The sequence below is a fragment of the Bison bison genome, unplaced genomic scaffold (genome assembly GCF_000754665.1).
Source record: "Bison bison bison isolate TAMUID 2011002044 unplaced genomic scaffold, Bison_UMD1.0 scf7180017864368, whole genome shotgun sequence".
In the NCBI taxonomy this organism is placed as follows: Eukaryota; Metazoa; Chordata; class Mammalia; order Artiodactyla; family Bovidae; genus Bison; species Bison bison.
Window position 1 is genome coordinate 2,869,273 of NW_011494940.1, and position 26,367 is coordinate 2,895,639.

The 26,367-nt window shown below is 49.5% G+C and overlaps 1 protein-coding gene across 3 annotated transcripts in view; it reads left to right on the plus strand.

Annotated features, from left to right (window-relative positions):
- Positions 1 to 18,229, plus strand: part of DPF3 (D4, zinc and double PHD fingers, family 3) — a 295,296-nt gene extending 277,067 nt beyond the window's left edge. For all 3 annotated transcript variants that reach the window (XM_010855808.1, XM_010855811.1, XM_010855810.1), the window contains 2 exons: positions 6,782 to 6,863; positions 7,394 to 18,229. In XM_010855808.1, coding sequence (XP_010854110.1) covers positions 6,782 to 6,863; positions 7,394 to 7,464 — 153 coding nt within the window. In that variant the 3' untranslated portion in view covers positions 7,465 to 18,229. The remainder of the gene's footprint in view (positions 1 to 6,781; positions 6,864 to 7,393) is intronic.
- The last annotated feature ends 8,138 nt before the right edge of the window (positions 18,230 to 26,367 follow it).

Here is a 26,367-nt window from a genome sequence, read left to right on the forward strand (position 1 = left end):
CAACTTTCACATCCATACATGACCACTGGAAAAACCATAGCCTTGACTAGAAGGACCTTTTTTGGCAAAGTAATGTCTCTGCTTTTCAATATGCTATCTAGGCTGGTCATAACTTTCCTTGCAAAGAGTAAGCGTCTTTTAATTTCATGGCTGCAGTCATCATCTGCAGTGATTTTGGAGCCCAAAAATATAAAATCTGACACTGTTTCCCCATCTATTTGCCATGAAGTGATGGGACCAGATGCCATGATCTTAGTTTTCTCAATGTTGAGCTTTAAGCCAACTTTTTCACTCTCCTCTTTCACTTTCATCAAGAGGTTTTTTAGTTCCTCTTCACTTTCTGCCATAAGGGTGGTGTCATCTGCATATCTGAGGTTATTGATATTTCTCCTGGCAATCTTGATTCCAGCTTGTGCTTCATCCAGCCCAGCGTTTCTCATGATGTACTCTGCATATAAATTAAATAAGCAGAGTGACAATATACAGCCTTGATGTACTCCTTTTCCTATTTGGAACCAGTCTGTTGTTCCATGTCCAGTTCTAAGTGTTGCTTCCTGACCTGCATATAGGTTTCTCAAGAGGCAGGTCAGGAGGTCTGGTATTCCCATCTCTTTCAGAATTTTCCACAGTTTATTGTGATCCACACAGTCAAAGGCTTTGGCATAGTCAATAAAGCAGAAATAGATGTTTTTCTGGAACTCTCTTCCTTTTTCAATGATCCAGCGGATGTTGGCAATTTGATCTCTGGTTCCTCTGCCTTTTCTAAAACCAGCTTGAACATCTGGAAGTTCACGGTTCATGTATTGCTGAAGCCTGGCTTGGAGAATTTTGAGCATTACTTTCCTAGAGTGTGAGATGAGTGCAATTGTGTGGTAGTTTGAGCATTCTTTGGCATTGCCTTTCTTTGGGATTGGAATGAAAACTGACCTTTTCCAGTCCTATGGCCACTGCTGAGTTTTTCAAATTTGCTGGCATATTGAGTGCAGCACTTTCACAGCATCATCTTTCAGGATTTGAAATAGCTCAACTGGAATTCCATCACCTCCACTGGCTTTGTTCGTAGTGATGCTTTCTAAGGCCCAGTTGACTTCACATTCCAGGATGTTTGGCTCTAGGTGAGTGATCACAGCATCGTGGTTATCTGGGTCATGAAGATCCTTTTTGTATAGTTCTTCTATGTATTCTTGCCACCTCTTTTTAATATCTTCTGCTTCTGTTAGGTCCATACCATTTCTGTCCTTTATTGAGCCCATCTTTGCATGAAATGTTCCCTTCGTATCTCTAATTTTCTTGAAGAGATATCTAGTCTTTCCCATTCTGTTATTTACCTTTATTTCTTTGCATTAATTGCTGAGGAAGGGTTTCTTACCTCTCCTTGCTATTCTTTGGAACTCTGCATTCAGATGCTTATATCTTTCCTTCTCTCCTTTGCTTTTCACTTCTCTTCTTTTCACAGCTATTTGTAAGGCCTCCCCAGATAGCCATTTTATTAAGGATTGTAAATAGTGATATTCTTAATCTATGATTTCTTCTTCTTTGTTTAATAGCTGGAGTAATTCTATAAAGAGAAACTTCCAAGCCTTGTATTTGGTTACCCTCAGCTATAGATTATTTAGAAAAAGCAGGATAAACACTTGATTCTTTTCCTTCATCAGTTTTCAAAATAAGGGAGTGGATTCAACACCTATTCATGATCACAACACTCAAGAAAATAGAAATTGTGGGATACTTTCTTAACATGATAAATTTTTCATATCTTAGAACTAAAGCCATTATCTTATTTAATAGAGAAATGCTAGAGGCATTTCTAAGATCAGGAACCAGGTAAGGATGCCCACTAATGCTATTACTACTCACTACTCTAGAGATATTAGCTAATGCAACTAGGTAAGAGATAAAAATAAGTACAATAAGTACTTGAGATAACAATAAGTAACAATAAGAATGGTAACAAATTAGAAAGTTTTTCTCTATTTCATAAACTATGATAGTATATCCGGGAAGCTCTAGAGAATCAACAATAAAGCTAACTCAAACATTAAAGGTAACAATATATAGAATTATCATACAGAAATTAATAGCCCTCATATGCACAAATAATAACATTATTTGTGCTAGAAGACATTATGGTAGAGAAGCTCCACTTACAAAAGCAAAAAAGGAGAAATATTTAGAAATAAACTTAGCTGTAAGTACATAAGACCTAAATAAAGAAAAATTTTAAATGCTTTTGAAAAGACATAGAAATAGATTTGAACAAATGAAGACGTGGTATGATCTCGGAGAAGGCAATGGCACCCCACTCCAGTACTCTTGCCTAGAAAATCCCATGGACGGAGGAGTCTGGAAGGCTGCAGTCCACGGGGTCGCAAAGAGTCAGACATGACTGAGCGACTTCACTTTCACTTTTCACTTTCATGCATTGGAGAAGGAAATGGCAACCCACACCAGTGTTCTTGCCTGGAGAATCCCAGGGACGGGGGAGACTGGTGGGCTGCCGTCTATGGGGTTGCACAGAGTCGGACACGACTGAAGTGACTTACCTTACCTTACGATCTTGGAAAGAATGAAGCCTCAAATTGTAAAGATTTCAGTTCTTCCTAAGTTAATTTATAAATTTGATTTAAACCCAATAAATTCATCAACATGCTTTTTAATGGAACTAGACAAGTTGATTCTAAAATTCATATGGAAAAAATGCAAGATTAGCCAATGAAACACTGAAAGACAACAAATTATGAAGGGAGTCTACCCCTACCAGACATTAAAACACACTATAATGCCTCTGAGATTAAAACAATATGGACAAAAAGACCAGTGGAATGGAATAGAAAACCCACAAATCAACCCAATTACATATGGACGTTTAGTGTAAGATAAAAGTCTGGTATTCCCAGTGGCTCAGATGGTAAAGAATCTGCCTGCAATGTGGGAGATCCAGGTTTGATCCCTGGGTTGGGAATACCTGCTGGAGAAGGGAATGGCAACCCACTCCAGTATTCTTGCCTGGAGAATCCCATGGACAGAGGAACTCGCTGAGCTATAGTCCATGGGGTTACAAAGAGTTGGACACAACTGAGCAGCTAACACACTAACACACACACACAAAAGTTGTATCTAAAATTATTGGATCAAAGATAGACATTTTCATGAATGGTACTGGGACAATAGGGTGACCATTTGGGAAAAGATAAAATTAGGTCCATATCTTGTGTAATACAGAATAGCAGTCTTCATGTGAACTGGGGATATACATATAAAAAGTAAAACCATATTAGTATCAGAAGAAAACATGGATGAATTCTTCTCTAATCTAAATATAAGGTGAGATTTTCTGTGATTCAGAATTCGCTAGGAATAAAAGAGAATGTTGACAAATCTGACCACATAAACATCTGCATACTAAAAAACAGAATAACATAAATAGATTACTAACAAACTGGGAGAAAATATTTGCAGCATATATTACAGATAAAGGAGGCAACATATTATACATAAAGGACCCTTAATGTTTGAAGGGCAAAGGATCATAAACTTGATAGAAAATGGGGAAAATGTGAAAGATAGTTCACAAAAGATATAAAAATGACCCTTACACATGTGGGGAAAAATGGTTTGAACACATTCATAATTAAAGAAATTTAACTGTAAACAAAATTGAGATATCCTTTCTTACCCATAAAATTAGGGGAAAAAAGTATGACAGTACATTCTGTTGATGAAGTTGTGGGAAAGCTGGCACCCTTATGCATTGTCAGCCGGAAGACAAAGTGGTACCACCCTCTGTCCTACCAGTACCGAACACAACCACCATGCACTTACCTTTCGACTGGGCTGTCTCACCTATCCTATCCTAAAGATACACCCATAACACTGTGAAAACACCCATATGCATAAGGTTCTTCACATTGCTTATATTTGTAAAATATTGGAAATGACCTAAATGCTCATACACAGTATGAGTGGATAAAGGATGGCACAATGAAGTACTGTAAAGCAAAAACAACGCAAGAGCATCTTTATGAATTAATATGGAGTGACTTCCAGGATATATTGTTAAATAAAAAAGCAAAGTAAAAATATTATCTATAGCACATGGCCATTTTTGTAAGAAAGGCATAAGAAAATATACATATATCTTTTTAATTGTGTAAGAGAAATAGAAGAAGGATGAAGAAACTAGAGAGACTGGTTATTGTCAGAGTGACTGGTTATTGTCAGAGTGGGTGGGAATGTACATCCCAGAAAAGGATTCCCATTCTACTGGAACTGTAGCCATACGTGAATTCTTGTTCTTAAATACTTAGGAGCAAGAAACCCTTAAAATGTGTTTCTCATGGGGGATAGCATGGGCTGGTTTTTTTTTTTTTTGTAATATTGGCAGGCAGTTATCTGAGAAGCAAATGGAAAAGAAGAGATTATGGTGCTAGACAATTATCAACCTATGAATGATACATTTAAACCTACAGATACCTTGGTTTCCCTTTGAGAAAGTCTAAACCAGGATATCCTGTCTTCTTATAAAAGTAGGAGTTGTCAGTGTATTTCAGATATTAGTAATATTGTTTCTTGTCTCTCCCTGTTTCTTGTCCCTCTTCTAACTTGTTTTCCCTCATATCATCCCTAAATCATATTGCAATTTAGCTTACTTGAGTTCTGACAATAATGGTGTAACCCTTGGAATAGATTCTCATTTTCATCCTACATTTCCAACTGCTGCTTCCTAGCCTCTTTTTTGTCTGCCTGTCCTTAACTTTGGTGTTCCCCAAGCCTCTATTCTTGATCTTCTCCTCAGTAACTTTTTTGAGTTCTTGGTTTTTCAGAAAATTCAATGAAAGCTATGGATTTACTTTTTCCTTAGAAAAATCTACATTTGGACTTATATGCAAAATTGTACTTTTAATTTCAAGAAGTTCATGGATACCTCTCCATGAGCACAAGTTCAAAAACATCTGCTTTCACATACTTTGGGCTTCCTCTCCCAAGACCTTAATTGCCATCTCATCACCAAAGACTCCCTAACCCATATCTCGTGCTCAGGCCTCTCTCCTGATCTCCAGCTGCCTTCAGGGCATCCTCACCAGGTGATCTGTAGATCTACAGAACATGTTTATAGCTGAAGTTGCCTTCTGCCTCCCACAGGCCTGCTCTTTTGCTCATGGCTTAATGGATGGCTACCTCATCTGGCTTGCTGACCAAGACCACAACCTATGAGACACCCTTGATTTCTTCCTTTTCACTCTCTACAGCTAATCAATGACTCTCAAATGGAAGCAGGCCCCTTTTCTCTCCCCTAACCCACAACCCTAGTTCAGACCATCATCATATGTTATCTCTTACCTGATGACTACAGTAGCCTCCTAAGTGGTCTTCCGGCCTCAAGAACCAATCTCTCTCCACCTGGGCATCTATTCTGATACAATAAGATACAGCAGCTAGTGAGGTCTTTCTAAATTGCAAGTCTAACCATGTCACTCCTCTGTTGCTAACCCTTTGAAAGCTTCCCATTGTGTCCTATTGAAAGGTCTTAGCATGATAAAAAAAGAGATCTTTCATGGTCTCTCCTGCCTCACTGCTTGCTCACAGGGGTTTCCAACTTCTATATCTACTTTTTCCAGGATCTCTAAACTGGGGAAAGCCAAGGTGAGATTTGATAGAAAACTTTGCAGACATTTTATAAGCCATCAAAGCAGACCCAAAGATAACTGAATAGAACAGGGCTGAACCTGGAGGATGGGGTCCAGGTCACAAACGCCTACGGAGTAGCTCCTATGCATGGAAGTTCTGAAGGAGATGTGGAGATGAGTAAGACAAGGTCTGCCCCAAGGGCTGTGCAACCTGTACAGGCATGGACAAAAGAGCCGTGTTCCAAACGGACTGTGTGCAGACATCTACCACATGCCAGGCTTGGCAGCATAAAGTGCAATTAAATGTCATAAGAAAGCTAAAGTACATGAGGATGCAAGAGGGGTCAGAGAACTTCCATTTGAGTAGATTAGTGAAGTTTTTGTAGCAGAGAAGTGTTTGAAGACTTGAAGGGTGGTTAGGGAATAGTCCAGAAGAGAAGGGGCCAGGGACTGGGAGAGCCTTCAAACAGAGAGAACTACATGAGCAAAGATGTCAACTGCGTCCTTGGAAGTTAACCACCGTGCCGGAAAGGCCTATTCTCATCTGGTCTCCAACCTCCAGCCTCCAAGGAGGCTTTTAGGAGCTGACAGGTGGCATAATATCACTTGCATTTCTCTGGTAATGAAACCCTGAAAAGGTTCGGAGGTGTTATGGATGTTACAAGCAAGTATGCTGCCCATTTCATAAATGGAAAGAGTGAGGTCCAGAGCAACTAAGATTTACAAACATTTAAAGTACTGTCTATTCACTAGGCAAATATCCTGAGGAATACAGAAATGCATTAAATTAATTTTCTATCCTTATGGAGGCAGAATTGTTGGTGATGTGAGTTCAGAAGCATAAAGAATCCCTTTAGGCTTGGATGTGAGATGGTGGGCTAGGGGGGATTCTTGGAGGAGGAATGATTTGAAGAGAACACTTACGTGGGAGTAGGGTTTGCGTAGTTCAGAAGACAGATGGGGGAATTCCAGGTGTGGGCAAAGTACTTGGCTGTTCAGAGGGAAGCAAGGACTCCAAATGGGGCTGGGAAATGGGTATCCAGGGAACTTGATTAATGGAAATAAGCTGGTGGCATAGGCCACTGGGGCCAGAAAAATAATTAACCTAAATAATTCCATATTTCTTCCTCTCCTTCTACTCTGTGTTCCACCAGGACCAGCTACTCTTCTGCGATGACTGTGACCGTGGCTACCACATGTACTGTTTAAATCCCCCCGTGGCTGAGCCCCCAGAAGGTAATAATGATGAGATCACCAATAACAATAACAGCTACTTCTACCACTTCCTGAGCCCTCACTAAAGTGCAGGCCTTGTGCTAAGGGCTTCACATATCTTGTCTCATTTAATTGTCATAACCTTTCGAAGTAGGTATGACCACTCCCATTTTACAGATCATGCAACTGAGGCCCAGTTCAACCAGCTGAAATTCCAGCTTGAAGGCCAAGGAGATGTTTCCCTGGCTTATGACTGAGATGGTGGAAGAGGTGTGAGTTTCTAGGGGAAACTGGTCCAGACCCGGTGATGCTGGTTAAGAGGCACAACCGAGGAAGCAGGGTCTTCACTGCTGTTCAGCCAATCTCTGTGCACTATTTTCTGAGCAGTGTTGTTCTGCTGAGCGACAGACTTCAGCACGTTTTTGGAACTGGGACTAGGTCTCTGGATCATGAAAATCAAAATAAAATGGGGCTGATAAAAAGTTTAGGGCCAAGGGGCGGGGCTTGAGGCTCGGGGAGAGGCTGCTTGTAATGCCATCTTTTTCTTGTAGGGAGCTGGAGCTGCCACTTATGCTGGGAGCTGCTCAAAGAAAAAGCCTCAGCCTTCGGCTGCCAGGCCTAGGGTCCCCGGTCACACATATAAGGTGATTTGCCATTGGAGAGGCTGAAGCAGAGCCCAGTTCAAACCCGATCAAGCCCCTACTCCCGTATATCCAGACAGACCAACTGGAAGGAGGAATACCAATCAGTAACCACAGAGCATGCGGACACAGGGCATCAAGGGGCGAGGTGTCTGCTTACCTCCTATGCGCAGGTTTCCGTTCTTCAGCCAGCCCCCACCCCTTGTTTCTGCCAGAAAGATGGTAAATTCTTGAAGAATGATCTCAGCCACAGCCCTGTGGACCCTCCCTCACATTTATCCTAGCACCAGGCCCTCTCACTGGCTCCCCATTTTAAGGTCCCATTTTGTGACCACCCATCCCGTCAATCCTGTGTGGTTTGGTGTTTCGTAATATCTATCGTGTTCCAAGAAACCTTCACACAGCCTCCCTGCCCTCAGCTTCATCTTTCCATCCTGAACTCAGCAGAGGAACAAAGGGCTGCAGAGAAGTTTTTATTTATTACAAGCCTCCCTGGAAATTTCTAGACTCGGGACCTGGAGGCCATCTAGATGATGAAGCCCTGAAATCCCTCCTGGTACCCCCGTCTCTTTGAAGAAGAACTTTTTGCTGCTTTCTGCACCCCCAGCAGATATCCAGTGATATCAGTGACAGCCGGGGGGGGGGTCTCTAGATGGTGCTGGGGAGGGTGGGGGAGGCCATGAGAGGTGGGTGCAAACGCCATGAAGGTACTTCTGAGGCCCTGTCACAGCCGATCAGTATTTGCTGTCCATCAGGAATGGCTTTGCCTGGGACCAGATTGTCAGAGCTAGGGCATCCTTGAAGAGAGACCGGCCACAGTGTAGGCGGAGCTCTGAAGAGGTCAAGACTCTGCCTTCCACTCGGTCTGGGTCTGGAGCTTTCCCAGGTGGACCAAGAACCCGGGAAGGTGAGTGAAGGCTGCCAGACCAAGAATCTGAGTGTTGGTCCTGAGGACTGCAGCTCTGAGAAACCCTTCAGTATTGACATGGCACCACGGATCCCTTTTCCTGAGTAACTCCTTCCTTCTGCATCGTGTACGTTTGCCATTGTCTGCTGAGACCCGACTCTGGGAGTTTTAGGATGGGGGAAGAAATGATGATTCCCTAAACAAATAACTGGGATGATGTGATTATTTATGACCAGGGTGACCATCACGCAGAACCTTCAGCTCGAGGGCTGCTCTTGCCTCCAAAGTCCCCAGTCCATGCTGGATTCTCCCTTTGAAAAAAAAAAATGTGTCGAGAAGAAAGAGGTGGGGAGGCACTCAGATGCTGAGAAGTCTGTGTTGGGAGTCAGCCCCGTGGGCTGGAGCAGGCCCGGCCACCTTTGAATCTCCGCAGCAGTGGCAACAGCAGCAGTACACAGTAACTGACACATTTCTGGAAAAATCATTTGCCCAAAGGGCAGGTCTCTGTGAGCCGGAGCCTCACGTGTGCTCAGCTTCCTTGAAATCAGCTCCATTTCTGTGGTCTGGCTGCTTACAACAAAGACCCAAGTTATTTTTAGAACTTCAGCTCCTGAAAAAAGCCCTCCAGAGGCCTGGAGGCTCCAGCCACTTGGGCCATCTCTGCCCGGCTGCGACCTTCTCGCCAGGATTTGGCAAGAGCCCTCCTTCCTGGCTAATTGCTCTTGGCCAGTGGACCCGGGGCAGCCTGGCGGGGAGCCAAGCTGTGTGGATCTCTCCCCGGGTCCTTTGCAGGGTGACCTGTGGCCAGAGGCGGAGGTCAGTCCCCTGCAGGGGCCCGCGGCCTTGGAGGGAGTTCCACGGGTACATAATGATCTCATTTAAAGGGCTGACCAGATTGGATTTCCATCTTCCTCTGGAGGGATTTCCTTCCCCCTGTTGGTTGGTGCACCCGTTTTGGATTCTGGAGGCCCAGGGAGGGTTTGGGAAGCTGCCGTGTGGTCACACCATCATCCATTTACCCAAGAGGGTCACATCAGAGGGCCGGATTTCTTCCCCTGACGGCCCTGGCTCTCTGTCCTCCCACAAAACCCCAAGTGGGCATCCTCAAAGAATGGTTATTGGTTTTGAAGAGTCACTTTGATTTAATTTTAGGAAAAAAGTCATCAAGCTGTTCGCAAAAGCCACAAATGGCTTAAAAGCTTAAAAAAGCAAATCTGAAACCAAAACAGTGACCCTGCATGTGACAGACCCTCTTTGGAGAGTGTTCCCCACCTCAACACAGTTGATGGGTTGGGGGGAGGGGACTGTGTTCTTTCTCCAGACACGCTGGCTGCCACAGAAGCTATGAAGGTGTGATTGAGTCTTGCAGAGCAAGGAAGGTGCTGGAACCTTCCACAGGGGTGAGGGTGGCCAGGACTCTGCACTGAACATCAGGAAAGCCCAGAATTCCCTTTTCAGTTTCACTGCCTGCAGGATGGGCCCATCCCTTCTTTCGAGACCTCAGTTTCCCCCATCTGGAAAATGGGGATGGCAAAGCCGGCTGATGAGATGGCACTTGCAGGATAATGCAAGCAAAAATCATGGTCACACTGATCACTTTGTGTATTGAAAAAAGGAAGGTGTTGGTCAACAACTGCTCTTTTTTTGAGCCCCAGAGAATGAGCTGGAATCGTGGGTGCATATGGATGCTCAGGGTTTTTGTTTTACCCCTGCCACTGAGTAGCTGTTTGACCTTGGGCAAAGGACTGAATGTCTCTGAACCTCAGTTTGCCCATCTGTGAAATGGAGATAATACGTGTCCTGCCTGTTCCACAGTGATATTGGGAGTCTTAAAAGGCATAATGTTATATAAGTCATCACTGGAAAGCTGGGCTTGTCAGGTGGGGACCCCCAAAAATGATTTTCACACCCACTTTCTCGTGTGAGTTAGCCAAGGTTAGACGCCTTCTTGGAATCGCCATTTTGACCAAAGGGGGTTTATGTTTTAAGGAACAGGTTGCCTGTGGTCAGGGTCACTAGGTAAAGCTGTGACAAGACTATTGTGACTGAGCATGGATCTGTGGTGAAAGGTGAGGATGCTGGGGCTGGGGATTTCAGAATGAACATACTCCCTTCTATAAGGTCAGTGCAGCCTAGAACAGAGCTCTGACCTCTGGGGAGGGCCGTCATTCAGTTCAGTGTAACAGTCGCTTAAAAACTTTGGTTTTTAAAGCCCAGATCTGCTAGTTTCTAGCAGAAATGACTTGGGGAGATGACTTAACCTCTCTGGGCCTCATGTTCCACATCTGAGGAGGGGGATCTGGCCTATCCAGCAGGGTTCTTTCAGGGACTAGAGGCAATGTTGCTGAAGATCCTGGCATGGGGCTTGGGTTCCTTGGTGGGGGGAGCAGAGGGGGGGTCTCCCCTGCACCGTGGTAGCGCCTGTCACTGCACAGAGGCCACCATGTGGAGGTAAGGATGCTGCTGCCCCTCAGCTCAAAGCCCAGGCACAGCCAGGGTGCCCTGGTTCAGCTTCACCCTGATGCTGTGGCTCCTGCTAGCCAGAGAGAAGGTGCAGCTGTGGGGTCCAAGCTGGAAGTTGAAACCCTCTGTTTCCTGTAGGTATTTTCAAAACGCTGCCTTTGGGGCCTGCAGCAAATCCAGTGCAGGCACCAGAGTGAGGAAATAGAGAGACAAGGCCCCTGGTGGGATGTTCACCTTCTGACTTTTTTTCTCAACCCCGCACTGACTCAGAGCCCCTGAGGCAGGAGCCAGCCAGTCCAAAGGCGCCCCTGCTCCTGTCAATGCCCCGGAGCCAGGTAGGAGGCCTGCACAGGCCTTGGGGGCAGCTGCTTCCCTGGACTTGGCTCATTCTGTCTGCAACCAGGATAGCAAGCCCGTGGGAGGGAGGCCAGATTCCTTCGGAGCTGGGGAGGAGAGCAGGTTTAAGGTTGGGGGAGGGTTTGGCTTTCACAGTGATGGTTTCATGATACCCTGGAGAGTTTACGCTCATGCTACATTTGAGTCTTTGTGCTTTGAACACAGCATGATTCCTTTACGCCCTTCCCTTTAAAAGTTCAGATATTTTAAGGAAGAAAAATGAGATGATTATTATTACTCTTCCTATAGGGGCAAATTTAAGAGATAGATCTATGCTCTTGAAAAAAAATTATGGGCACCCTTAGGCTTCCCGACTCAGAGAAGAGGGGCCTCTGGTATCTTCTTTGAGTCCTTGTGTAGGAGGTGAGGGGGGAGCCCTAAGGACCCCCTTCTCTGCCCCCTAGGAGGTTCTCAGTCCAAATGCAGGTGCTGGGACCACAGCCCCCTTCCTCTCTCACTCCCTGAACCCCCAGGCTCTCCCCTGCCACTCACTGTGGGCCCCTGCTCAGGGTGTGCCTGTGTCCCAACCTTCGGGAGACACGGCTTCCTGGGTCAGAGCTGAGTTCACACTCCTGATGGAGGTGCCCTGCTTGCCTCCTTTTCCGAGCTGGACACTGGTGTCACCTAGAGCAGGCTCACATCCCTGGAGAAGGAGGAAGAGGCGGCCCTGAGGAAGGAGTGGAAAGGGTCAAAGATTTTCACTTTAGGCAAAGTAAAATGAAGAGAATTGGGGCTGGGGGAGGGCCTTTGAGGAGGGGGCCAGAAACCTGGGTTCCCCTTAGGAAGAAATCCTGCACCCGAATAACTAGAAGGCATGGGAAGAAAGAGTCGTTATAACTCATTATTTTCTCCCTAAAGGCCTAAGATTCTGGTAACATGTTTTTTTGTTTGTTTATTTCCCCAAAGGCTCAACCTCTGTCAGTTCTGGACACCAAGCCGACTCTACCTTTTTTGAGACCCCCTGGCCTCTGGACCCCTGGGTTGGGGGTGGGGCGCTTCAGAGACCAAAGCAGGCAGGAGTGATGCCCTTCACCCAGCTGGAGGTGGGAGGTACAGTGGGTCTCCTGGTTGATCGCTGTGAATTTTCCCAACCCCATAGAAAAAGCATCCTTTGACACTCATTAGTGAGATGAGCTGCTGAGGTCCTCCTGGTCTGGATGGAAGGTGAGGCGTGGTGGAGAAAGCGGTGGTAGCAAAAGCCAGGCTGGGTCACTGCCTGCCACCCTGGGAGTGGAGGACTGCCAGGTGCGGCCTCCAGAGGCATCAGGCCCGGGAGGCCCTCCCTGACCCGGTCCCCAAGCCCAGCTGGCCAGCAGCTGGGACCCAAAGAAAGAGGGGACCTGGCCAGTCCTCCCCACCGCCCAGCAAGCTGGATGGGGTTCCTCTTCTTCCTGTTGTCTGCTTCCCCTTTTGAGGATCTTACTCCCATCCCCAAAAGGATGCTTTTGGTTTCCCCGTTAGCCCAGTCTCCCCTGGACACCAGGTGAGTCGGGAAGAGGGTGGAAGCACAGATGCTTTCGTTTGCCTCAGGCCTTCAGGTCTCCCCACCCAGCCCCATGGCCCTGCGGGTTTCCCTAGGTCTAACTGGTTAGTGGTCAGAGGCAGGGCTCTGCAGCTATCAGCGGGGTTATGACTCCCCCCTTCCCCCCTCCCCCAGTTCCTGAACATTCCCAGGGCTTGGGGATCTGGTCTCGATTCTCCACAGCCACCAGCCCCGGGTGTAGAAAGAGCAGAGCAGGTGGGTTAGTTCAGGGCCTTCCAGGGAACTTGAGGGGGCTTTGACCGTGGGGAGCTGGGTCCTTTCTAGGGAGGCGGGACAGCTGAGGTAATTGTTCTGGGAGGGAGGCCAAAGGGACAGGAAGCTGTCCTTGGGTGCCGCCCGCCCGGGTGCCCTGGCTGCGGGAGCAGGGCTGGCTGGCCTTTGAGCATCTCAGCAGCTGCTCGGGGCAGGGCGTGGCTTCAGGGCGCCCTCCCCAGGCTGCTGGGAGGAGAGGCCACAGGAAGCACCTCCAGGAAACTGTCAGGCGGAGGGTCGTGGTTTCCCAGAAGGAACAGAGGCCCCCTGTGTGAGGGGAAAGCTTTGGAAGGGGGCAGGTTCCCAGAGGAGGCACCCTCGGGGCTCTCAGGGGGCCCTGCCCGTGTCCCTCAGATGACTGAGAACTGAGGTAACTCCCCAGGGTCCTGGGTGGGAGGCTTTGGGGGGGAGCAGAACAGAGGTCAGAGGCCCCAGGAACACCCTTGGTCATGGTATCTGTTCCCAACTGCCTCCCTCTCTTCACCCCAGTGCTTTGAAAGAGAGACATTGCAGGCCTTCCCCCTCTTTGGCCCCACCAAGAGAAGGAAGCATTTGTGCTGATGGTGACATTTCCCAGGCAGGCCAGAGGAAGGCAGGGACCGGGACTGGCCGGCAGCCAGAACCCTCTTCGACAGAGATATAATGACTAATCATGACCTCTAGCCCAGGCAGCGAGCAAAGCGGCCATTCAGGACGGCACCAACCCAGTATGGCAAAAAAAAAAAAAATGTTGCTGTGGTGGGGAAGAGAGAGGGTAAGCAGTCATTGTAGGAAATGAGGGGCGGGGGTGTGAGCCCCTAAGATCTCTGTTCTCTCTCAACACCACCCCTCAAGTCTTCAGGTTGTATTCATATAGACTGCAACCTGTTTGCTTGTCTCTCTGCATCTCTATAATTCCTATGTATGTTATTAGTACAGATGATGAGAACACAGATGCACACACACACCCGTGGCTTAGGGAACCAAAGCAAACCTTTATGTTGCTGCAGAATGAGAAGGAGAACCTGCTGGTAACCAGAAGCCACCAGACCAGATGCTTTCCTTCCCCGAGGTTCCTGCAGGCCAGCTCCCCCAGCTTCCAGCCCCTGCATAACCACAGGGAATTGGAAAGGAATCCCTGCGCTTGGAAAGTCATTGGCAGTGAGGACTCTCTCGTCCCTCTCCTCTGCTTCCTTGGGGGAGATGTTTGGCAATAGTTGGGGACCTGGGAAAAAGTCTTGATTCTGCTTTCTGTTGAAAGGATGCGAAGATTTTCTGGGTAACACTGGGGTTGTGGTTTTGTTGACTTTGCCCTTTTATGATCATTCCCCACCGAGACATGGGTTCTCCTCTTCCTTACCCAGCCTTCTCCCTTCCCGCACCATCCCTCCCTTCCCTCCTGCCAGGCTGGATGCTGCAGGATGGAGTGGTAGTGGAAAGAAACAGTAGCCCAAAAGAAAAGGAAAACACTTTCTCCCTGCACATTTTCACCATGTAGTTGAAGGCCTAAATTAGGTACTAGAAAAAAAAAGGAAAACACAAATATGTGAGTGAGAGCATGAAAACATAAAACAGTTATCCCCGAGCAGAGGTGGTGGGGGCAGGTGGCTGGAGAGAGGCAGGGTAGGGAGGCAGGGTCCTGGCTCATCAATGCATCTGGCCCCTGTGGCATTTGGGAAGGCAGAGAGTCACACTTTGGCAAGAGATGCTCAGATGCTTAAGGGGCATTCGTGCCCTGGACCAGGGAATGGAACGTGTCCATCCTTGTGCCCACCACTCATCTGCTCCATTTGCCCACTCTGGGCATCTCTCCTCCAGAGGAGCATGAACACATTTCCTGCCTGCCATGAAGGACTGCTGGGCAGGCTGGTACCGGCCTAAACACTTGGTGGGGTATGTACTACAGGCTGGGCAGTGTGCCAGATACCACAGGGTCTGGAGGAATAAAGTACATCCCGGCCCAACCTTTCAGTTGCTTTTCAGCCTTAAAATTCCACCCCCTCAAACCACCCTGATCACATGTCAGATGGCATGCCATCAGGGAAGGTATGAGTGTGTTTGGTCTCTCTGTTTAGGACACACGTTGGTCAGTAGAAGATGAGCAGGCCTAGGCGTCCCGTTATTCTCACCCTCTGGGGCTGGGGGAGAGGAGCGCAGTTGACATCAGCCCGGTTGCTTTTAAGTCTCTGAAGCACTAGCTGCCCTGGGAAGATGAGCAGCCTTAACAGGAACGGGAGTGAGATGATGAAGGCACCTGGGCTGGAGTGTGTTGCCAGCTGGAGGGACTCAGAGCCTGGGCCTCCAGAAGCTGCCTCTGGGCCACTGGGTGATGGGCAGGCAGGTGCAACTGGCAGGGCCTGATCAGAGGTCGAAAGGGACCCTCACGATGGCCTTGTCCAGTCCCCACTGGAGGAAGCAGAGATGAAGATTGGTGGGACGCAGGCCTCATGCGTGGGTTGGGTGGACTCCCACGGAGACCCCAGCCAGGCTGTCCCAGCTGCACAGCATTTCTGGCTTGGAGGTGGGGGGGAGGGCATGTCAAAGGTGTTTTCAGTAAACCTTCTCTGTCCTCCTTTGGCCAGGTGCTCGTCAGATCTGAGCTTCATGCTCCACTAGACTCCCACTGTCTGACAGCATCAGAAATTGGCTATTTGCTCCAGCTCGTCCTTCCTCTACACACGTCACAGACAGATTCCAGTTCTAGCTACTCCCTGAAGAAGCCGCCCCAAACTGGCTTTCAGGCTGAGCACCTGGGCTAAGGGGAAAGCTCGTATCTGCCCCTGGGTTGGTATCAGCTCAGAGTTGGCCTAAAGCAGCCTTCACTTCCTCCGCTGGGCAGGTTCTGGGAAACGCTCTTCCCTGGACAGCACTGGCTCCCAGAAGGTGGTTTTGTGATCTCTGTGGAGAGTCAGGGACACGAGGCTTTCATGATGCTTGGCTGAGGGTCTGGTTTTAAAGTGCTTGAGAACCCGAAGTGCATTCTGGGGCTTGATCTACCCATCTGTTTGAAAGCCTTTGGGCAAGGCTCTTCCTATTGACCCAGTTTCAGCAGTGTCTTGTGCCGGCAGGAGGAGAGAGAGGAAGGCCATCTGACTTGGATCCTATCTAGGCCAGACTGGCAGCACCTCCCCCAGGCAGCCGGCCTCAGACCCTGAGCCCACAACCCACCCTCACCCCTACCCCTGGCTCCATGAAGGGTGGACACTGCTGGCCCAGTGGGCTGAGCCCCGAGATGGTCTTCCCTCCTCTTCTACTCAAGTCTACTCTCAGGCTGAGAATACAGTCTGCTCAGACCCATTCCCAGTCTGAGGGTGACCCGCTGGGCCAATTAGGAAGTGGAAGTCTGGGGGAGGGACCGTCCCATCCACATCACACAGTCCACTGGATTAAGAGTCACAAGTCCTCAATTGGGTCTGCATCTCGCTTTCCAAATGTGTTTAGATCGAGGGCAGTTTTAAAGCCCAGTTTTGATGACATTCCCCTTTGAGAGTCAAGAAACGGAATATCTCTGCCAGGAAACGAAGATAAATTGATTTTCTTCTAGCTGCCTGAAGTCCCACTATGTTTCTCCTCAGAGAGAGGCTGATTGTGGCAGCTTTGATGTCTTCCTGGGATTCCTCTGGATAAGCTGTGGCCCCAGGGGTAGGAAGGCTGAAGGGGGTCCCACAGGAGGGGACACTGGCCCCAGTGTCGTGGGAGGAGGCTCAGGCCTGTGCAGGCTCTGGTTGAAGAGAGAGCGTGAGGAGCCTGGGAAGGGGTTCCTCGAGCTTTCACACTGCCTGACCCAGCTGGTGAAGAGACCCTTGTGCCTCACAGCTTCAGGAATTTACCATCCTCGGATTGCTCTGGGCTGTGGTTGGAAAGGTGGCCCCTGGAGATGTTCCAATGACCTCCAATTGCCAAGGGTCCATTTGGACCTCTAGACCCACAGATAAGAGGCAAACTGGGTGTCACTTCTTCAGGTGTGGTCACAAAAGAGGAGGCCATTTTCACAGTGTATGCCCATTATTCCAAAATACCTTCTAGTCTCTTCTACCCGCATCTCTTACATCTCCTGAGTTGGTAGGTAGGTTCTTTACCACTAGAGCCATCTGGGAAGCCCTACTCTTCTACTCACCCTGCCTCAACTCTTTGCAAAACTCTTAGTCATAAATGAATGGCCAAGAGAGTTAACCTCCAGCAACAGGAATGCCTGCTAACAAAGGTCTTCCTTTTATGCTCCCTTGAACTCCCTCCTCATTGGACCTTGGGATCCAACACCCATTACCTCCTGCTTGATGGGAGAACTTAGAGTTGTCCAGCCTTGAGCCACTTGAGTACCTCAGACAATGTCCAGGATTGACGTAGACACAGCTTTCATGAGGTTAGAGAGAAGGGCTCCAGACTTAGGAAGTTGCAATGGCCCGAGGAGATCTCCATTGGCACCTCTAAAAAGCCACCACAGCAACAGACAGACAAAAGCCCCCGTTCTCCCACCCCACAGCCTCTTTCAGGTGTGATGTGATTGTCGTCTCAGCTGTAGATGTGTGTGCCCCACTCTGCTCCTCTGTCTTCTGGGGGTGCTCCTTTCTCCTGTGTGTTAAGTTCCCACTCTCGTGGCTCCTGCTGTGAACAGTGCTGTGATGTTTCTGCCCTGTCTGAGGGATATTACAACGTCTCTCAGTGTTTCAGTATTGGAGATGAGGCTGTGCTACATCTCCCAGCGTCCTAAGAGGACACGCAGGTTCTGTGACTTCCCAGAGAGTGGGTGTACTGTGAGCGTCCGGGAGGATCTCCAGGTGGGAAGCACCCCACACCTGGAATTGGATCCACTGGCAAGGACTTGTCCAGAAGCCGGGTCCACTGCTTCCTTCAGAAGAGGGCCATTGGGAGGGCTGCCTGTGAGCCAGGATGCTGCCCTCTCCCCTTGCCTTCCTCCTGTCCTGACCTGGCTTCTGGGAGAGGCGCCAAGGAGAGGTCAAGTCCCGTAGCCAATGGGAAGTGGGCATCGAGCAGCCTTTATCTTGGGGACCCCTGGACATCCCAGCCCCTCCATGGAGCCCTTGAACCTCCACAAAGACTGAGTCACAGGCCATGTCCCTTACTTGCTGTGGTTGTATCTTGTTCTGTGGTTGGTTAGCAGTGTTGACGATCTATGTAGTGAATCTTTTTGTCTGCAATTTAGAGAATGTGTAAACAAATAAAAGGTTTTAAAACTCTTGGCAATTTTTGGTTCTTCTCTCCCCACCCACCTTCCCATGCCCCCTGCTGCTCCCCATCTTTAAAAACCATTTGCAAATGTATAGAGCCTGTGTGAGTAGACCCCTTTCGTTCTGGGGTGTCCAGTGGGACTACATGCCTGTGCATGTGTGCTAGGCTCCAGGGAAATGCTGGAGCTTCCAGGTTGCAAGGAGACTCCAGAGGTGAGGAGTCTTCCAGGTCCCAGTTGCTCTTGCGGATGGAATTCTGACCCCATCACACACAAGCTCCAGTGAAGACACGGTCATGGTAGCTTTCGTGGGCACAGCAGGCAGCTCCACCACGAGCGCCATCTCATGAGTCCTCTGAGAAGATGGCAGGGCATCCTGAAGAGAAGCCCCTGAAGTTTCCGGGGGAGGTAAGGCCGATGATTCAGAGATGACTCACAGCTGAGGTGGTTGCAGCAGTGGGGAAAAGAGAGACCTCAGGCTCAGGACCAATCTAGAAACCAGCTGAATCACTGCTCCTCCCCTGTCAGGTCGTCGCCTGTAGGCAGTGAGATGGCTGCCCTGGGTGAGGGGCAGGAAGTTCACAGGAGACAAGTCTGCCCGGAGTCCCCAGCCTGCTTAGCAACCTCCTTAAAGGCACAGCCTCTGGGTGCAGGATCTGAACCATGTAGAAGTGGTTTTTGGAGGCTACATCTTGGGTATCAGTCTAAACACATTCAAGGTAAATAAGTAAGTAAAACTTTTACTATGTGCTAGGCACTCAGGATACAGCAGAGAAATAAGACCCCACACCCATGGAGCTTACAAACCACATAGGTAATAATATGACATAAGAGGGATGCAGCCAGGGGACGTCTGGGGAGCCAGACCACAAGCAGGGACTTCTGATCTCAGTGTGCTTTTAGTTGGAGTCTATTGTGTTTTTTGGAAGACACAGAAGGACATGCAGTGGGGAAAGACGGGATCTGATGATTAAATGTTCCACTGTCCTGCAATGTCATCACACACCTTCAGCCTTTCCTTTCAGAAGTGGGGTATGGGGCAGTTCTTTCTAGCAGAGGGGACGTTGATCATGGTTGCAGACACAGGCTGTCGAGCAGAAAGGCCAGGCCTTCACCCAGGATGGTCTAAGGTGGGAGCTGGGTGGGTAATGCTGAGCTGCTCATTCCAGGACTGGGGGACTCAGGTTCATAACCAAGTTCAGGCAGGAAAAGATGGCATAAACACAGGGGATCTGCATGTAGGGAATGTGATGTTTCCACTCTGAGACCGGGGAACCAGCTTTACATCCCAGACTCAATCCACCATTTCCTGAGAGAGGGCTCCTGGGGAGGCAATGGGTCTTAGGGCCCGGGAAAGTGACCTAGTATACAGATCAGACACTGATGTTGCTTCAGAGGGTGGCAGGGATGAGGGAAGGAGAGGAAAACTGGAGGGACCCACATTATGGAGGGACCCACAAACTCAGAGCAGAACAGGTTTCCTTTGTTCTGTTCCTGGTCAGAGGAGAAAGCATGGGGAGGAGGGGCTAAGGAGAAGGGACGGGTGGGATAACCCCTGGTGTTGGAGAGTTGAAGGGGGTGGGCTGGTGACAGAGATGGTGTGACTTCTCCTTCTTGGTGGAGCAGAAAGGAGTCAGAAGGTCTCAGTCTCATGTTATCTTGCTGGGTGACCTTAGACTTGTAGATATAGCCAAGACTGATACAAAGCCAGCCCCAAGCTTAGGCAGGCTTGGGGAAGGAGCCAACAGATCAGGGCAGTACCCATGTGGAGAACTTGTGCCTGTCCTTCTGGCTTGGGTCAGAGGCTCTGGGATGTCCTGCAATGTCTGACTCCAAGCAGCCCTGGGAAGGACATGATTTCATGCCAGACACCAGGAAGCTGGAAGGCTGGGTCATTCTACAACACTGGGTTTTCAAGTACAGGGGCCTAGGCTTCTAGATGGGACTTTGGAGATGTCCAGAGGTGTCGTGAGGCAGGGGTGGAGAAAAGGTTCCTAAGCCCCGAACTTGAAGCAAATGATGACTAGCACACAATTCAGTTCAGTCGCTCAGTTGTGTCTGACTCTTTGTGACCCCATGGACTGCAGCACACAGGCCTCCCTGTCCATCACCAACTCCTGGAGTTTACTCAAACTCTTGTCCATTGAGTCGGTGATGCCATCTAACCATCTCATCCTCTATCATCCCCTTCTCCTCCTGCCTTCAATCTTTCCCAACATCGAGGTCTTTTCAAATGAGTCAGCTCTTCTCATCAGGTGGCCAAAGTATTGGAGTTTCAGCTTCAACATCAGTTCTTCCAGTGAACACCCAGGACTGATCTCCTTTAGGATGGACTGGTTGGATCTCCTTGCAGTCCAAGGGACTCTCAAAAGTCTTCTCCAACACCACAGTTCAAAAGCATCAATTCTTTGGCGCTCAGCTTTCTTTATAGTCCAACTCTCACATCCATACATGACCACTGGAAAACCCATAGCCTTGACTAGACGGACCTTTGTTGGCAAAGTAATGTCTCTGCTTTTTAATATGCCGTCACTAGCACACGGTTCTGATTTAATCCATTTCATATATTGCTGTTTGCTGCTTTAAACACACACACACACCTGTGTAAAAACATCTTTGGATTTTCATGATAGGAGGAGCCTTTGAGGCTTCAGGAGGCCATTGTGGGCCCACCACCCTCTGCCCAGACATGACTGGACCCCGCCTTTGGTCCCAGCCTTCTCCAAAGGAGGCCTGCCGCTGGACGCTCCTCCCCTGGGTTTGTCTTAAACAGCCGGAGCAACATCCTTCACCACCAGGGCTTTCACTTCCTCCTCTGCTGGGGGTCCCTGCAGCGCGCCCCTCCCCACCCTGGCTCAGACGGCCGTTCCCCTGTCACCTCCTGTCACAAGCCGCAGCCCCTGCCGTGCTCCAGCGGGGCCAGAACAACAGTGTGTTCCCAAGACGGGTGGGTTGAGAACCAGTTTGGGCTAAACTTGAGGTAATTAGCATTGTTAATGCTCGTTCTGTGATATTACAGCTGTGAGCCTCATTAAAGTGCTCTCCAGGGGGAGGCGAGCAGAGATTCAGGTGTCAGCGCTGCTCCTCACACCCGCGCCCGCCTGCCAGCTCCCAGCCTCTGCTCAGAAGCCGAGTCTGCTGGCATCTGGGCCGGCCCGCTGCTCTCAGCTGGGACTCGCCCCTCCCGCCCCTCTCTCCAGCCCAGCAAGCTCGGAGTCTCTTCCATCCAAAGAGAAACGTGCCCTCAGGAGGGAGCAGAATGGCTGCCACTGGCCCTTGTGACCCCCAGACCAGCTCAGAAAGAAAGAGGTCTTCATGGGAGCAGGAGGCCTGAGCCTGCCTTCTGCCTGCGTCCTGGAGCTTTTTATCCAGAGCGGTTCCTTTCTTCCCTTCCCACCCCTTCAGAGAAAAGCCAAGGCCCTATGCACACCCCGCCACCTGCACCCTCCACCTCCTGGCGGGAGTTCCCAGCTCTCTCGACTGGCATTTGCTGGGGCGGCCCCTCCTCAGGAAGAAACCTGAGTCCCTCTGGCTTCCGTGTCTGGGATTCCTGATTGCTGGAAGCCGAGGCAGGGGACGGACTATTTGCCAAACAGAGAAACATGAAACGTTCCTCAACCCCCTTGAAACCTTGAGGAAAATAATGCCAGCCCCCTCCAGGGACTAAGTAGAGGCTCAGCCCCAAAACAGAGGGAAAACACAATTCCAGAGAGTCTCCCTGGGGGGCTGAGGGACCTGAGGAGGGCCTGGCAGGGGTCCCAGACCCTTCGGTCATCTCTCCTTTCTGCTCTCCTCACACCTCTGAGTGCTGTGTTCATGGAGATGCTCAGAGGGGGTCATCTCAGCCAATCTGATTAATATAACATTAATGTCTACTGTGGGCTGCAGCCTGGGGGTGAGGTCATCTAGAGCTCGGTGTCAACAGTAGAGGTTTCCCATGAGAACCACCTGCCAGCTGTGGGGACAGTGTGTACACAAATGGCTCTAATTCAGGATGGAATGAGGGATGATGGTCCTGAGTGTACGCAGTAAGGGAGAACAGGTCCAGAAAGGTTGGGGGCGTTGGAGCAGAACCAGGAGGGATGCTCAGGACTACAACAGCAGTGATCTGGAATTCAGCAGTGGGCTGAATTCCAAGTGGAAAGGACGATGGGAACAAAGGCCTCCCCTACCCACCCCCCACCCCCTGCTGCTTTATTCTAGGAACTTTAGGTTGGCCTGAGACCTGTATCGTAGGTCTTGAGACCCAGGCTGCCTCTTGGATCTAGGGCAAACTCTTCCATGGAGTCCTAGTTGCTGTCAAGACCGCACAGAGGCTGAGAGCTGGTGTTGGAGGCTTTGAGTCCTTAACCTGTGAGAGATGAGTCTGAGGTCTTCCAGCAACTCTCCTATCATTTCACCTGACGTGTGGGCTGGGATCCTGTAACTTGTATGTCCTCTCCCCTTCCTCTAGGCATCTGCCCTAAGGACAGCTCTTTATACTGTGCCCAGCTCTTCAAACCTTAGTGTGCCTCCTTACTAGGCGGTGTCTTTCAATCTTCATTTCCCACAGCTACTCAGAGCTTCTCCACCCTTCCATTCTGTCTTTGGTCAATGTGTCTGAATTGGTTCTACGTAGAATGTCACTCCCCGGGTTTTCCACACAGACACTTTAAAGGCTCCACTCAGCCTTCTGTCCTCATGGAACCTTTTCTGACTTGCCCCGGGAGCAGCCATGCCTTTCTTAGAGTCCCAACTATGACTGGTACACACCTCTCTTACAGTGCCTGGCACTCCCTGCCCCATTTGTGAGGTTTCTTGCTGGACTCCCCCATCAGGCTGAGCTTTTTAAGGGCAAAGGCTGTGTCTTATTCATGGTTTAATCCCAGCTACCCTGGTACATGTTCAGTGAATGAATGAATGGATACATGGATGATTAGAGGGATGGATACGTGAGTGAGTGAATAAGCAAACCAGAGGAAATAAAGTGTATGTGTAGAGGGGTGTGGAGCATAGTTGGCTTCAGAGATATAGGCATTTTTCCTTCTGGGGAAAGGCCTTGGCAAAATTAGCTGCAGGTTTGCACGGGCACTTGCCCTTCTTGGGAGAAGGTGGCTCTATTGGGTGGGAAGGACTGGGTGGCTGAGCGTTTACTCATCTCTCTGCTGGGTGCCTGCAGCACACTTAAAACCTGAATCCTTCGAGTCCCACTGCATTATTGCTGCTGCTGCTAAGTCACCTCAGTCGTGTCCGACTCTGTGCGACCCCATAGACGTCAGCCCACGAGGCTCCCCCGTGCCTGGGATTCTCCAGGCAAGAACACCGGAGTGGGTTGCCATTGCCTTCTCCAATGCAGGAAAGTGAAAAGTGAGAGTGAAGTCGCTCAGTCAGGTCCGACTCTTAGCGACCCCATGGACTGCAGCCTACCAGGCTCCTTCGTCCATGGGATTTTCCAGGCAAGAATACTGGAGTGGGTTGCCATTTCATTCTCCAACTGCATTATTAACAGGATCTATATTAAGTGGGCCACCCTGTGTTCCTCTTAAAGGAAATCCACTTGCACTTAAAGAAATAATAAATTATGAAAATGATCTCCATGCTTCTCTGGGGTAAAAAAGACCAGCTTTCTCTTTAAAGAGCTCATAAAGGACCCTGGAAAAAAAATAGATGGTTAGATTAGTCCCTCTAATCTAAGCACAAACTCAAGTCATTGATAAAGAACACCTAAATGTACAAGGTTTAAAACTGGTGGTTTATAACTACCCTTTGATTTTAAAGGACTCGATCTTCCTCCAACTAGAACTGACATTGGAGAAGGGGTGGATGCACCTTCTGGGGTGATCTTGTGCTTTTGTTGTGTCATAAAATCATTAGCTTTCCTCTAGCTATGCCATTTAAAATATACACTGTTCTCAGAACCGTATGCTTTTAATTATGTTTTGAGGCCAAAACTATTACCCCTGGGGATATAGTCCCAATTACTTAATGGGAGTCAGTGAGAAAATATATTTCAGTTACAAAAGTCACTGGACTCTAACACTTGGAGGCCCATTTGTGGACTGGAAGGAGACACCAGGAAAGTTCATGGCTGCCTCAGTGGACACTATGAAACTCAAAACTGCTGGTGGAGGGGCTTTGGGGCCTGAGAATGCTTGAAAGGAAGGCTGGCACTGCCACTTGAAGTAACTGTTGGCAGGAATGTTACATTACCTCCGAGAGCCTCAGTTGCATTACCTGTAAAATGGGTACGATGACACCCACTTTTTGAGTTGCTGTGAAGGTTGAAGACAGTGACGTGTGTATAGTGCCTGGTGCACAGGGTCCTTCTTCTCTCTTCCCCTGCCACCCACTCTCTCACACTTTAATGACAGATGTGACAATCTCTTCCATCCAGGAGAAAAGGTAAATAAGATCTTGTCCCTTAAGAAACTTAGGAGGCACAAGAGGGCCAAGGAAAATATGTGGCTGGGGAGTCTGAGACAGGTGGCTTTGCCTTTGTCTCTCAATGGAGATAATTACCTCCACCTTGTATATTGCATTTGTAGAAGATGAAATGAGACTACTCAGGGGATCTTGGGTCTGTACCTGGCACTGGATAGGTGCCCACGAAATAGTTGTGTGGTCCCATATGGTTAAGATTACTCACCGAAGTGAGGGGAATGTGGCAAATGTCACAGAGCTGTCAGACGATGTGCCACGAGAGTTCAGGGGAGAGGACTTCCAACTGGAGAGAAAGCCATGAAGGCTTCAGAGAGGAGGTGGCATTTCCACACATCAGGTGATGGGAGGAGGAAGAAGAGGGAGATCATTCCAGGCATGTGTGAGGAGACAAGAAAATACAATAAAATGTGACTGGCAGTCCAGGCTGAGCAGTGTGTAAGGAGTTTTAATACCTGAGGCAGGGAAGCCTGGGGCTGGAGTCTGACCTGGAAAGCCTTCAGTGAGGGGACGGAGCAGGGAGCTTTGAAGGAAAGCTGTTAAAGGTCCCTGAGTACGAGGCATTAGTGTAAACTGCCCCTGTGATTTGTGAACTGCTCTGCATTTGAGGTGGGGATGAGGGAGACCCCTGGTTCTCCGACCAGGGCCCTGTCAGTCAGAGCCTGCTGGTGACCACAGGAGGACAGACTTCCTGGGCGAAGGCCAGATGCCAAGGGTGTGTGGGCGGAAGTGCCCAAGCCAGGGGGTTTGGGTTGAGAAGGAAGGCCAGAGGCTGCAGCCCCTTTGCTCTCTGCCCTTTCTACACCTCCTCCTCCCTTCCTTTCCTCTCTTTCTCTTTCTTGCAGCTGCTGAAGGCTGGGGGAGGGCTGGAAACTACCAGGAACACAGGGGCAGAGACCCTGCTGGGATTGGGAAGGGGAACAGGAAAGGCTAGGGAGCTGGGATGGCCAGGGTGTGTCCCATTGGCCTGGCCTCGCCCTCCTGTGAGTCCTTTGGGGTCTGCAGCCCAGGTCACGAGGGGCGTAGCTCTCATGGTGTCAGGGAGCTGGGCCCCGCGTCCGACCCTTGGATAACCCTTCTCTAGTCCATGGATGGGCTTCCAAAACTTGGCTGTAAAGTCATGTGTGTGTCTGTCTGCCTGATTTCCTCAGGTTCTCAACGGGATCTGCAGCGCCCCCAGAGCGGAGGTACCCCTTGTCCAAGCAGATGAGGAAACTTCGGCCTGGAGAGGGAGCCTGACTCGCTGGGTCCCGCAGCTGGTTAACTGCCAGCCAGGGCCACTTGCCATTTCTTCTGCAAAGGTTGGGAGAGCCGGGAGAGCCATGGTGCTGGGAGCTGACCCAGGGGTGGGAACAGTGAGGAGAGAGAGAGGGGAGAGGGAAGAAAGGAAAGCCCAGAACTGCCCAGGGATTAACCATCTGTGTGTTTTGTGGGGGCCAGTCCCCCCAGGACACCTGATCCCCTCCTCCAGGTATTGTTCAAGTTTTTTCCCAGGGATGGACTGGGCTGGGCTGGGCTGGATGAGTGGGGGTGGGGCAGAGCGGGGAGGGAAGGGAGAGAGATTGAAGACAGCAACAAGGGGAGAGTGTGCGGAGTAGGGGAGGAAAAGATGGGCACCCCAGGGGCACAGGACGTGGGCGGCCCTCCTCTGCTGCTGCCCAGGGCCTTGGGGCCTGACGGATGTGAAGGGAGGCTGAAGGCCTCCACCACCAGAATTCTCCACAAACACGAACTCGAGG